The 15,002-nt window shown below is 40.8% G+C and overlaps 1 protein-coding gene across 1 annotated transcript in view; it reads left to right on the top strand.

Moving 5' to 3' along the window:
* The first annotated feature begins 10,920 nt into the window (after positions 1–10,920).
* Positions 10,921–15,002, top strand: part of LOC137496927 (uncharacterized) — a 221,144-nt gene continuing 217,062 nt past the window's right edge. The window contains exon 1 of the mRNA XM_068224994.1: positions 10,921–11,157. Within this exon, the coding sequence (XP_068081095.1) occupies positions 11,010–11,157 (148 nt within the window). The 5' untranslated portion in view covers positions 10,921–11,009. The remainder of the gene's footprint in view (positions 11,158–15,002) is intronic.

The raw sequence follows: 15,002 nt of genomic DNA, 5'->3' as shown, positions 1-15,002 counted from the left end.
TCTAGTAGTTTCAAACAAGGACAATGGACTCAGATGAAGAGGATTTTGACTTTGTTATTGCCACTATTGCTTCTTGTTATGATTTAGAAGTGCAGTTTTATTATACACATTTCCTCCTCTCACCCCGCTCATTGCTTCAAAAGCAAACCTCTTTGAAGAATAAACTTCGTCCGCTCCCGCCCCCGACTTCCGACTTTTCTGATTTTGTTGCAATACTCGACTGTACAGAGAGCGGAGGGACGCAAGCTTTTTTTCGATGCACTCACGGGAATAATTATAGATAATTTAGAGTTCCTGGAAACTGTCGGCTTTCTTCGCTTTTTCTCTGTATTCCTTTGATGAGACATCCCACAAACAAGGCCTCCGTTAATTAAGTCCAAAGTAATCTTGCTCCACTCCATTTCTGACTATAAATTTTAGTATAGTGCAGAGAGAAAGACGCGCGTGCGCGTACCGGTACTGTATTTGTAGCTTGTAACAAAGAGAATGAAAGTGAATGAGTGTTGCGGAGTGTTGTAACTATAAACCTACTTCATGAGAAGCGCATCGTTTGCGTCGTTTGGCTATCTGTTGACATGGAAACGGCAAAGAAGTTGCCGAAGCTGTGCCAACATCTCACAAACAACGAATTGACTTGACATGTTTTCCACTTGGAGCGGAAAACACGCCAACATGTTAAAAGTGTTAACCTCAACATTCTGAGTTAACATGCAAAGTCAATTGGAAGACACAATCACAATATACATGTCAATTGTAACATGTTAAATTTAACATGTTGGTGTTAAATGTTAATCAGTGGAGACCGGCCTTTACAGCCTTTTAGGATATGAGCACAGGTGCTTATTATTTTAGAAATTAAGTTTTAAGAACGAAAATTATGTAACAAAATAAATTAAATGTATTAAATTGTAATTTCATTTAAGGTAAATGATGTTGCAGCATTAAGATTACAAAACATTACAAAGATTACATTGTGTTATTCAATGTTTATGAACTCATCTCTTATTCACTGCCTAAGTAGAGGAACTTATTTATGAAATATAATTTGTGATAGTTATTGTGAAAGAGTTTTAGTGAAGAAATCATATGTTTAATAAATTCTTCATTCCTATGAACAAGGATAACTTTCATGTCCCTGAAGGTGTATATTACAAGTCTACAAAGACTCCTGTCAGCCCTGTACAGCTGCCCTTGTATCTGATAGTAGTATGAGTGATCAGTTTTCAAAGCTAGGTTTCCTGATACATCACAAAGGTACAATTATTCCACAGTTTCACAGGAAACCATTTCATCTTTGCATGAGTATGGACACTTGATTTCAAGAAGTTCATTCTCATCCAGAACTCGGTCAGCTGAAGCACATAAGTATGGATATTCTGTGCTTATGAATAATCCACACTCATGTGCCTTCATAGAGTAAACTTTCTCAAAAGCTTTTACTGCCACAGCTTCATACTTTCTTCCATGAACAATAGCAGGTGTAGATAATTCATGACTTGATGTAAGTTGAGCTAAGAATTGTTTTGTGTCAGTCCTCTCGGTAAGGTGACAAACACGTTTAAACAATGAGCTAGGTATTCTGATGGAGCGTTCTGTGAACCAAAGTGGATTTTCACTCTGTCCCCTAGTTTTACGTTCCACATCAGTACAATCCCATGGAGAAACATCTTTCAACTTTCTAGAAGTTAAACATTTCTCCTCACCTGATCCAAAATAATCATGATCATTATAAACAGCTTTAAGATTGGCATGGGATTTGGAGATGGGTAATTTGCAGTGAAGTTTATGGATACATTTCTGAAGTACTCATTGGATGAAGAAGTATTTTGGAGCTGGTATGGCCGGGGATCATGACTTCTTATATCTTGAACAGATGACTTGACGCTAGATGATGGAATCTTATTCAAGGGTCAAAGAGTCGTCATTCCTTCAAAACTCCAGCCATTAGTCCTGAAGGAATTACATAGCACACACATAGTGTACTGTATAATTAGCGATTTATACGAAATAAACAACCTCTTTATTGACAGTCGCCATTACATCCAAAACATAAACAACAATCATCTTCTCTCTGATCTTACAACACACACATCGATCTCCTGTATATCGATAGTACACTACATTACTCCCTTTTTCTTTTTCTTTTTTTACTTTAAATCGTAGTCTGACAAAAATCCTGGGGGTTTCCTCTCTCGTTGACTTCGTCTCGGTCCCGATTCTTGACTTCCTTCTTCTTCTTTCTTCTCTGGTTGATCTTCTTCTTCTTCTTCTTCTGGTTCCTCTGGTTGCTCTTTCACACTCTCTGACTCGTCCTCAGACAACAGCTCATGAAAAGGCCGGAAGAAAGCAGAGTTGTGAGTTCTTCTTCTTCTTCTTCTTCTTGGTTAGTTGTTGGACATCGTCGTAAGACGCTACGTCCAGTCACTGGTTTGCGGGAGAAGTAATATCTGGGAGGGGTACCAACATTAGAAGAAATGAGTACACTACGAGATATTAGGGTTAGCTATGTATGAAGCTAATTACAGCCGGCAAGAATGAAACTGAGGAAGATACCAATAATATGGAGGCTAAACGATCAAGGCGTAACACAAAACCACTGGGACACAGGGTTCTAATGCTTCACGTCTGTGTGGTCTGCCACGACGTCTTACTACAAACAAACTAGACCGGACCACAAATAGGGGTTGGGATGCGAAAGTTCGTACCTATAGGGAAGGAAAAGGTTACAATTGGATGTTACGGGTAATTAAAAAAAAATAAGAATGAAATCTACAACGCGAAAAGGCGGTTGAAACACTAAACACGAACCATTTAACGGCAGTTGGTAACCCGCAGGAAGAAGCTTAGCTATGAATTCGCGACGGTGATGTTCATATGTCTGACACTGAAAAAAGATATGATTGACAGTACCTACTGCCCGACCGCATGGACATAAGTTACTTTTGATAAGATTAAAGCGATAGAGATGAGCAGGCGTACACACATGATTTAAGTGGAGCCGTATGATTGTAGTAATATGACGCCGAGTGTAGTTACCAAAGGCGAAGCACAGTTTATTAAGAATATCAGGCATAAGCGTGAATAAGTGCTTACCTTTCAACTGGGAAGTTCGGTGCCATTCTGTACACCGCTGATCGTGGATGCAGTGACGACAGTGTTCCCATAAGTCTGTGTGTGATACTGCGATATAGTAGTCCATTCCAGTACCCTGGGCGGCCTCTGTAGAGAGGATATCCGCTGTGACGTTACCGTGTATTCGAGAATGGCCCGGAATCCATGCGAATAATACTTTAACAAGACGGAGGGACAAGTCATAAATTAATTTGCATAAATTTTGAATTTACCAATAATGGGTATGTTCGGGATGGTCGAAAGCCAGCAAGGTGCTTAAGGAGTCAGTACAAATGAGAGCTGTTAATAGTCCAGAATATTATATGATGTTTCTTATTTAATATGCTCCGACAATTCCATTGCAGTATCCGCATGTTTCACTTGGCTGTAGGGGAAAGTCCCAAGGATAGAAGAAACTCATCATATACTGATTGTAACTGATTCTGCCGTGGGTCTTTTGGGCCCATTCCGGCGATTATATCTGCAAGGATTTTAAGGGTGTTTCGACACTGTTCATTAGAATTAACGTTTGATTTACAATGTAAAGCCATTACAGAGGGAGATGCCGATATTGGCGCAGGGGGAGCCAAAGGTTGCCCTTGAGGACTTGGCTTCCGTGATGTAGATGCAGGCTCGTTAGAAGTAGCAGGTAGCAAACGCACGACGGGAGTGCCAGAATGTTCTGGAATCGTCTTCGGATTACTTATCAAATTAAGATATGATGCCCTGTCATAACCTGGTGTAACGGGTGGGCGGGAAGGGTGACTAACCACTATAGTAAATTTACGCTTTCGAGGGAGAGTTTCGTCCGATTGAGATGGTCTATTGGGTAAAGGAGGAAAATGTTGGGGCATCAGAAGGGGGTTAGATAGAGACTGTAATGGGGCAAAATAGTTTTTCACTTCGAAATATGATTTGTTTTCAACACTCATAATGCGTTTAATTTCTTTTTGTTGTTTGTGGATTTCACAATGTTCTGCTCCCGCAGGATGATTTCCGCCACAGTTAGCGCATTTAACGACTTGGTAAGTGCAATCTTCAGTAGAATGAGTAAGGGAACACTTTCCACATCTCGGCTCCCTGGAACGACAATTAGTAGCGGTTTGTCCATACCGCTGACATCGTTTGCATATTAAAGGAGAGAATATAAATGCCTGAACCTCTAAAATGACTTTAAAAATGGACACACTTTTCGGAAGTTGTTGACTTTCGAATACAACCTTCACAGTACCTGTAGGGATATAGTCAGTTTTTCCGTCTTTGGATGAACGTCTATTTAGACGTTGTACTTTCACGACAGGATAGGGTGAGTCTAAATAAGTGAGAATGTCGAATTCAGAAAGAGTAGTGTCTACTCCCCGTATTACCCCTACGCGCTGAATATTCGAAGACGGAATAAAAGCTGTCAATTTCTTTTCTGTAAGAATGGGATGAGAAAGAAAGGCGTTTGCAGCCTTACTAGACATGAAAGTAACTTGAATTCTATTTCTTCCCTTCCTATGGATGGCCTTGACATCACCAATTTGCCTCTCGTAGAAAATCCGACCCAGAGTCATAGGGTGAAGATGTCCTATTTTATTTTGAGATTCAATCGATTCGACAAAAACTATGTAAGGGCCAAGATGAGTGTTAGAATAGGTAGGTACAGGAACGGGCGGACGCTGATCCATGTCACGTATGGTATCTTGAGAACTGTCTCGTTGGGTATCAGTATTACTAGCGTCCATGTGTAAATCCTCACGCACGGCATCTTTACCAATATCAGGAGGTCGTCCTAACGGGCCACCGCCACTATCTACAGACATAGTAGTCCAAAAGGGGATTACACTATGCTAACTCCGAAACAAAACACAAAAGAAAAATTATTAGGATACAAACACAAACATAAAACACTCTACTTATCTACAGACAGGAAAAAGCCGCTGCACCAGTGACCGGAGCGAGACGTGTACACTGCACAACAGCCGAAAACCGAATGATCGACCTTCCTCTCACATAAGTTGTTGAATACGATCTTTGCTTTCAAAATCCTCCCCAAGCCAAATCATGGGCACGGACTGTTCTCCGATTTCAAGCATTGATGAGAGTTGTGAGTTATTTGTCTACCATCCGAAGTCTCTACTGTCACTGCGTTGCCATTCTTCTTGACGACTTTCAAGGGTGTGGGTCCAAATGTAGTTGAAAATTTGTTTACTTTGGGGTTACGCATCAAAACCTTGTCGCCCTCTGATAATTTATTTTCTCTGGCCCCACGTCTAATGTCCGCGTATTCTCCTTTTTTAAACTTTTGAATAAGGTCTCGTTCCACCACCTCCTCTAATATTTTTTCTGTCTTGTATGGGGCCAGACCGGGAATTTTGTCCCTCAATTTTCTGTTAAAAAATAAATCCGCCGGACTAACCCCTGTAGTCTGGTGCTCATGGTTCCGGTACATCAGTAGGTACTTGTTTAGCTCTAACTCCCAATCGAATTTCATGGCATTGGCAATCTGTATTCGTTGAGTTATCCCTGGGTTCAGTCTTTTCACTGTGCCATTTGCTCGTGGGTGTAACGGGGTAACTCTGTGGTGATGAATTCCACACTGTTGCAGGTAATTTTCCGTCTCCGTGCTGACGAAGTTCGTGCCGTTTTCTGTTGAGAGAACCTCAGGATACCCTTATCTTGCAAAAATACCATCTAGGGCCTTCATTATGCTTTTAGAGTCAGTACTACTTAGTTTTGTTACTTCCATGAAACGGCTAAAATAATCTATCACGATCAATATTTGTACCCCTTTAGGGAAAGGACCCAAAATATCAGCAGCTATTCGTTCCCAAGGCTTTTTAGGAATTACTGTCGGAGATATTTTTTCGGGTTTCTCGGGTTTACTGGTAATCTGACAACCCAGACATGTTCTCACTGTCCGTTCCGCTGCTTTGTCCATTTCAGGCCACCATACTTTAGATCTGAGTCTGTTTTTCATTTCCAAAATTCCCGGATGACCCTCGTGTGCCAAAATAAGGACCCTAGTTTGTAAACTTTTCGGAATTACCAACTTAGTTTCTTTCAGTAATATATTGTCCATGACGCATAATTGTGACATCATCGCCCGAAATGGAAGGAGGTCAACGTCATTACGATCCCAACACCCTGTTAGTAAATGTGACCGGACCTTTTTTAGAGTGGGATCAATTTTTGAAGCTTCCTCTATTTCTTCCAAAGATAATGCAACTAGTGCCAAATACGTAGCCAAGTGCATCAGTTAATTGTCCTTCTCGGCTTCACCGATTGAATTCTCACTTAACCGTGATAAAGGATCTGCTATGTTATTTTTCCCCTTTACATACTTAACCTGGAAGTCAAAAGATTGGAGTCTCAGAAGCCAACGTTCAATTCTCGCGCAGGGTTTTGATCTAGGCCCAAAAATTACCTCTAGTGGTTTATGGTCCGTATACAGGCAAAACTGCTTACCCGTCAGGAAAATCCTTAGACGCTCACACGCCCAGACAATCCCAAGTCCTTCTTTCTCCGTCTGAGAGTACCGTTGTTCGACATCCGACAGGCTGCGACTAACGTTGCAAATTATGCGTGGGATCCCTTCATTGTTCCGTTGTATCAGCACCGCACCAAGTCCTTTTGGACCAGCGTCTGCCATCACTATCGTTTCGTCCTTGGGGTTGAAATATCCTAAAACTGAACTATATGTAAGTATTTTTTTATTTTATTAAAAGCTTCTTGGTGTACTTGTTTCCATACAAACTGTGCAGATTTATGTGTAAGCTGTCGCAGTGGTTCTGTCATGGTTGATATGTTCGGAATAAAACTACTTACATAGTTCAGTAGGCCTAGAAAACCTCTCAGCTCAGACACATTTTGTGGTCTTCTGCATTTCTTCAGAGCCGCCACTCTGTCTTCGGTAGGCCTAATACTATTAGCTGATATTATGTGACCCAAGAACTTAACTGAAGTTTTACCATATTCACACTTTTCCTCATTCAGTTCAATACCGTGCTCGCGAAAAACTTCAAGAACCTTTTTTAATCTTGAATCATGTATTTCTTTAGTTTCCCCATACACCAGAATGTCATCAATAAATACGTAAACTCCTTTAGGAATCTTGTTCCTTATCAGATGCTCCATTATCTTTTGGAACTCGGGAGCTGCCCGATTCAAACCGAACATTAGCCGCTTGAACCTATATAAGCCTAAATGTGTGCTAAATGTGGTAATCTTCCGTGAGTCTGGATGCAGCTCCACATGTTGAAAAGCTGACCTAACATCCAACTTTGAAAAGTATTTGCTTTCACTAATTTCATGGTGTAGGTCTACCATGGTTGGTAATGGATAACTAGCCTTTAGTACAGCTTTATTTGCCATTCGCATATCGACACACAATCTAACGCTGTCACCTTTTGGAATTGGTACAAGAGGGGAAACCCATCTTGACGGTCCTTCAATCTTTTCAATTATGTAATTTTGCTCCAGCTCAAGGATACGTTCTGCTATTTTTTGTTTTAATGCCAATGACACCCTCCGCAGAGATTGAATAACTGGTGGGACTTTCGGATCGATTGGTAATTTAAGCTGAAAATTCTTTATTTTGCCCACCCTCGACGTGTCACATACCACCGTCTGGTTAACGTGCTCAGAAATTTGTAATATTCCTAGTTTTGTAGCCGAGGAACGTCCCAAAATAGGTGGTCCCCTACCTTTAATAACTACAACAGTAGTACTAATTTTTCTATTGGAATGCGTTATGTCCGTCTCGAACTCTCCTAAAATATCCAACGGATCGGTTCTACCATAAGTGAAAAGTCTTTTCGAACTATTTAGTAATTTTACTTTATCGGTTACCTGCTTCCTTTTAAATTCCTTGCAAGTTCCTTGGTCAATAACATCGCAAGTAGATCCTGAGTCAATAATAAAAACGAAGGGTACCCCTGACAATAGGCAAGTGGTCTTCCCCGTTGTCTCCGGTTTTTTTCGTCATTTGTAAGAAAGTTGTAGTCTAAATCACTACTACATCCAGGGCCGACTTCATATTTGACGTTGCCCACGCAAGAAATTTCGCCATCAACATTCGACTCCCCCGATTCTAACGTATATGTCCTTTTTGTTCTACAACACTTCCGATAGTGCCCCGTTAAATTACAAGCCTGGCAAACTTTGTTTCTTGCAGGGCATTGGGGGTCACTTGCTAAGTGATTTGTTTCCCCGCAGCGATAACATTTCCCTTCTCCTCTATTTTGATAACTATTATAACTAGTTTTCGGCGGAGCACCAGTGTTTTTGCCACTATTGGAAATAGTTCTTTGTGAAATCCCATATTTCTTCCTATTCGACATACTATACACCTCTTGCTCAGAACCGTCGTCCTTACTAAAATGTGATGTCTGTATGTTTATCATTTCGTGAGCCCGTCCAATGTCAACCAAATCGTCTACTGTGACAGAGGATTTTTCCAATATTCTCTTTCTGACTTCAGCTGATTTACAACCCTCTACGAACTGGTCACATATAAACATGTCCTCTAATTCTTTTTTTTGTTGTGGTATCTTTAAAATCACATTTGACAACTTGTTGACGCAACGTAGATATAAAGGCGTCAGATGTTTCACTAACATCCTGTTTCATAGACTTCATAATATGCCGCTCAAATAGCGGATTGCTTTTCGGTAAAAAAATGTTTATCTAACAATTCTAAAGTATATTCATGCACAGCTTTACCTGTAGGAATAGTGTTGTGTTCAGCGATGGAATAAAATATGTCTTGCAAGCCTTTTCCACCCGAATGTAGGTAAATTGCCTGTTTTCTAGCAGAATCTCTTATTCCTTTTGCGGCAATATACAGTTCAACTGAACGTTTCCATTTTTTCCATCTAGAAGCAAGGCTGGTGACATCTCCATTTACATCGAAAATTGGTATAGGGCTAGTGCTGCTTCTTTCCATTTTAATATCTTCTGAAGGTTTAGTTTACGGATTTAACCAATGGATTTTACCGACTGCGCCAGTGTACTGTATAATTAGCGATTTATACGAAATAAACGACCTCTTTATTGACAGTCGCCATTACATCCAAAACATAAACAACAATCATCTTCTCTCTGATCTTACAACACACACATCGTTCTCCTGTATATCGATAGTACACTACACATAGGGATTACGAAAATGAAACAATTAGCGAGGCGTTATTGCTACTGGAAGAATATTGATAAGGATATTGAGAAAATGGTAAAATCTTGTCAGGCCTGCGCTGACATTCGATCCTCTCCAGCGAAAGCACCGATTCACCATTGGGACGTCCCTATAGACAACTGGAGCCGCGTCCACATGGATTATGCAGGTCCATTTCAAGGTTTCTACTTCCTTGTAATTGTTGATGCAAAATCCAGTTGGGCAGAAATCAAAGTAATTCGAGAAGCTCCGACATCTGTGAAGACAATTGAGCTATTAAGAGAAATATTTTCATTTCATGGATTCCCAATAGCGATAGTCTCTGATAACGCTACAATATTTGTAAGTGACCTGTTCAAATCGTTCTGTAGGGAACATGGTATATTCCAAAAATTCACAGCTCCTGGACATCCCGCAACTAATGGAATGGCTGAACGAAACATCCAGACGCTAAAGCGTCGACTGAAAGCCATGTCTAATGAGCCCTTGTCTATATCCAGTAAAGTGCAAGAGATCCTTCTGAAATATCGTGCCACCCCTCTAGAATGTGGAAAATCACCAGCTGAACTGTACCCGAACAGACCATTACGGATCAAACTAGACGTTATTCGCCCAATCAAACAGGAAGGCAATCAAGAGGAGACTCATGGACATCGCAATCTAAGCGTGGGAGACAGAGTCGAAGTGAAATTCTATGAAGGGAATAAAATGTCATGGAAGTATGGAGTAGTCATTGGAAAGTTCGGTCATTTACATTACCAGATTCAGCTAGACGATGGTTATAGCCTCAAAAGACATACTGACCAAATACTTAGAACGGAGGTTCCGAAGAAGACAGGTACAATCGCTGATCAGCAATTAGACCCAAGTCAACAAGAACAACATCCTGAATATAAACAACCTTTCATCTTCACTGACTGTATGAATGAACCAATCCCTGGGAGTAATCAAGGACTCGAGGCAGAAGAAGACATGCAAAATCGAAGACTTGAAGCAGAAGAAAACGGACCTCCACCCCCAAACCTAACCTGCCGACCAGATAGGGCACGCCGTCCGCCGCAGTACCTTAAGGAGTATGCTACTTAAATGATCACCGAATTCTCTTCTCAAAATTAAGCGTGGGAGACTGTTATATCCCAGTAGAATGCGCGCATGTCGACCACAGCATTTATATAGAAACTGCGTTATTTCTTTGTAGAGGTTGCTTTACGTCAGTGTATAACGAGACACTTTTCAATACAGTGTTGTGTAAGCAAGGTGTTCATGTTTAATTATAAATGTCATTCGTGTATGGTCATAACACTCTTCCTTCCATGAACTTTCGCATTTCTTCTTCTGAGTTCCGCCTTCAACTGAAATAAATTCCAGTTCCTATAATTCTTTTTTCACTCATTTCGATGCCTGACAGATCAGCTGATTGCATTAGAAAGAATGAAGCATGTCCGCCCATTCGTATGCGCCAGGACCCCTTCTGTCCTTACTGCGCTCTTGTGGCGGCAACACGAAATTCGCCTAGAATACTCCCAATGAGAGGTTGACGGTATGTACTTCCCAAAGGAAAGTAGTTCTGGCTTTAACCAATGAGATGTAAGATCGTTTTGTTGGTGTATTTCAAATCGGTTCCAAGTAGTTCGTCAATGGCAACTAACGGTTGATTTGGTGTTTTAGAATCCATGTGTGTTGACATTTGCCGATGAGATGGTGTTCTGAATGATTTACAACGCAGTGTTTTAGTACCATCATGTCGGACCAAATAAAAGTTGCGATCAAGGTTCGACCTCTCATTGAGAGAGAGCAGTTTGAACAACAGGCCTGGTCAGTTTCGGATAATACAATATTTCAGATTGACCCTTTAACTGGCAAAAGGAAAGGGGACATATATAAGTTTGGTGAGTATAATATCAGTTTCAGTATATTGTAAAAGTTAGAATATTAAATATTTATGATATCTTGCATGGTATACTCATGTGGCTCTTGAATGTAAGTCACGAGTTTACCGAATTCCTTGATGTATATAGAATGAAACAATACTGTAATATTTCGTTAGGGTTTTTCGTTGTTTAAAAGGGAAAGCTGCGAGAATATCAGTCACTGTAAGGTGTTGATTTTAAATAAATGATCTCTTGCAATTTGAGTGCAGCTATCTGGATTGATTGCATTGATTTCAAAAATTTTTCCTTGACACAGTATTTTTGTTTATTTATTTACACAGAAAAGCGCACAATGTGCAGCGGTATAAACTTAATCACTACCAAGTTTTGTCACAGAACACGGTCTCTTTGGGCACTCCAGTGTGTGGTAACGACCACAGAACTTCTCACACCATCGACATACACAGTCATGGTTCGGATCGTGAAATCTAGGTACAACACATGCCTTGTGATGGAAGCCATGGACAGCTGCACGGGTCACTGTATGTCTGAGGTCGAAGCAACTCTGACACTAATTGACTGTTGTCATTGCATCCGTTATATAGAAATCACTCCAAATTTTTGTCTTCTTTAATTTTAAATCATGTAAAAGCTCTTTATATGCCTTTGTTGATTGTAGAGTCATTGTATGTCGCAAGTCCTCAATGAAGAAAGGTTCTTGGGTCAGTTCATACACAAGTCTAGAGGGTATGTATTTAGATACGCATAGGGCTCTTTTAAGGAAAATTGTTTTCACCCTTCTACTCTTTTAGATCTTTCTTTTTCAGGAAGGTCCAAATTGTTTCAATGCCGTACGTAACAGTTGGAGTAACTTTGAGGTGGAAGAGTTTTAAGGTAGTTTTGATTGACTGTTGACTAAGGTGATCTATGTCATTTATTGCTATGATGGCAGCCAGAGTCCTTTCCTGGGTGGCGCTTCCGCAAGCGGGCCGGCATTGGTCATCATTAGCAAAGATTGAAAAGGAACGTTTTACAATACCTGGAGTGCCTGAGAGGAGAGATCCTTCCTCTACGCTTGCTATAATCCCACCATCCCGCCCCGAAAACTATTCTTTCTTTTATAGGAAAACAGAAAGTAATACAGCATGAAGGAAGAAATTGCCACCATTATCTTTACTCCCATTGGCCAGCTCCGATCAGCTGTGAAGAAGCCTATGTAACTTTTTCCCCGCTAGAGGTCGCATGGTCGGTCGCCACAGGGACACCACACCGCGCAAAATATAAACACTCGATCGTCAAGAAAAAAATGTAATTTAGTAGCTGTAACCTATCATTTTAAACCCAGGCCAAGCTCTGTCATGAGAACAGTCACACTCCCTTCGAGAGGCTCTTCACTATCGCCGCGGCGCATACTGCCCGCACGGCAAGAAAAAAGTTAATTTAGTGGTTGTATCATATCGTCACATTTTCTCAACTCTTTTTAAATCCAAGCCAAGCTCTGTCATGAAAACAGTGGCCCCCTTCGGGGGCCACACTCCCTTCGAGAGGCTCTTAACTATCACCACGGCGCATACTGCCCGCACGGCAAGAAAAAAGTTAATTTAGTGGTTGTATCATATCGTCACATTTTCTCAACTCTTTTTAAATCCAAGCCAAGCTCTGTCATGAGAACAGTGGCCCCCTTCGGGGGCCACACTCCCTTCGAGAGGCTCTTAACTATCGCCGCGGCGCATACTGCCCGCACGGCAAGAAAAAAGTTAATTTAGTGGTTGTAACGTATCGTCACTTTTCCTCAACAGTTGGTAACAGCATCACCCGCCGCCAAGCCTCCGTGCGTACAGCGAGCGGAGTGCGAGGCGCGCTATGCCCGGCCCGCTTGCGGAAGTTTTACCCTTTCCTGTTTGTGAGCTGTAAATGAGGTTCCAGTTGCCTGAAAAGTCATTCCGAGATACTTGAATGTATTGACAATCCTTAAAGGTGATCCTTCGTAGCGTATTATGTCTGATGCTGCTCTTCTTTCTCCTCTTCTAAAAACCATGACTACTGTCTTCTGATCATTAATTTCTAAATTGTTTTCTTTTGACCAATTTGTCAGATTGGTGACCTGCTTTTTGAAGTTCATCTGGATTTGGCGATACAGTTACCATGTCATCAGCGTATAGATACATTTTTGCACGAATCGTAGCAGTTACTTCTGTAACATCGCGTGTTATTACATTAAAAAGAAGTGGACTCAGAGGATCCCCTTGAAGGACCCCTACCATCTGAAGGATTGGTTTTGACTGTCCTAAATCATCGCATATTCTCACATAGTTTTCTGATAATATATTTTTAATAAGCAGTATTTTTGTTTAAATATCCTTTTGTTACTGTGCACTGCAAGTTGCCTTGTGCATTTTCCTTTCACTGTCTGTCAGGTGATAACAGGAAATACATGCATGTTTTCTATACATGCTCATACTTCGTAATTGATGGAAGTCGTAAACATGGTGGTAAACAGTGATCTAGTTTTCTATCCGAGTGAAATGTTTGATAATATGTGTGTGATGTGCATTGGAACAAAAGACGGAAGTAATGATAGTCTTAATGCTTGTTATGGATGCATATTTAAGAATATGTTTGGTAGTGAAGTGTCGGATCCGGCAGACGATCTTTTTTCCAATAACTTCACTTCGGACTCCTCGTATTGGAGGTTCAGGGTAAGATCTCTAGAACTTGAACTATCAACTAAAGATGAAGTGATCAAATTGTTATTCATTGATCTAGAAAATGCACTCCTCGAGTTGAAAAACCTAAAACTACGCGATGTTGAAAAGCCGGGACAATGCGGAAGTGATTTTAAAGGAGTTAAATGGAAGAATTTTAGGCATACCCGGCAACAGGTTGCATTTAAATATACTGTAAGTAATGATTTAGTGACACAAAACAGCTTTCAATTGTTAGAATAAAATGATCAAGAGGTTAATCATAGAATATGACTCAACCGCTGTCTAAAAGACAAAGAAAATCCCGTCGGCGACGGAAACAGAAACAAGCCCGTACGGTAATAGTGTGGGATTCTATGTTAAGAAATGCTGGACACGAAGTTGAAGAGGGTATTGCATACTGCTATCCAGGCATACGAGTGGGTCAACTTGCAAAACATGTGATCAGTGATAATATTAAAGAAAATCCTAATGCCTTGATTGTTCATATTTGCACAAATGATATTTACTATTTGTAAATACCCAGTGACATAATGGCCAAGACTGATATACTTATTACTGTGATAAAAAGATTTCCAGTGGGAAAGCTTAGTCTCGATGGCGTTTTATATTGGCACGATGTTTATTATTGTTGTATAGATGCTGTAAACTCCACTCTTGACTGGTTATGTCGTGATGATGTCCTTTTTGTCGATGCTAATAGTTGGCTTAGAGGCAGTGATTTTGGAAAAGATGGGCTACACCTTAACAGAAAGGGAATCTCTAAGATTAGATGCCCAGCCCTGGTGACAAGGCTTTCACACCCGCAGAACGACTGTCGTTTGATTGCACGCTTGTGGCCTTCTTGGGAAGGATATTGTCAAGCAGTGTTCAGTGCTGCCAACCTCTGTACTTAGGAACTGAGCGAGTGGTGCTTCGATAGCTGGTGGTGGTGATTATTGTTACATGATTGGTGAAAACTTTTTTTCTTGCCATGTGGATGTTAGGGTAGGACTCGCAAAGGGCGTCTGGGGGCGTAAGCGTGAGGATAGGATCTGTACAAGGCCTGTGTTATAGGGATGAGCTTTGTTTCCTTATGTTACATGTCCTTGCGCTGTTATTGTTTTGGGGTTGGTAACGGATTATAATTAACATTATTGACAGGAATGAGATCACGTG

The sequence above is a fragment of the Anabrus simplex genome, chromosome 1 (assembly GCF_040414725.1).
Source record: "Anabrus simplex isolate iqAnaSimp1 chromosome 1, ASM4041472v1, whole genome shotgun sequence".
Classification (NCBI taxonomy): Eukaryota; Metazoa; Arthropoda; class Insecta; order Orthoptera; family Tettigoniidae; genus Anabrus; species Anabrus simplex.
This window is presented reverse-complemented; position numbering and strand designations above follow the sequence as displayed.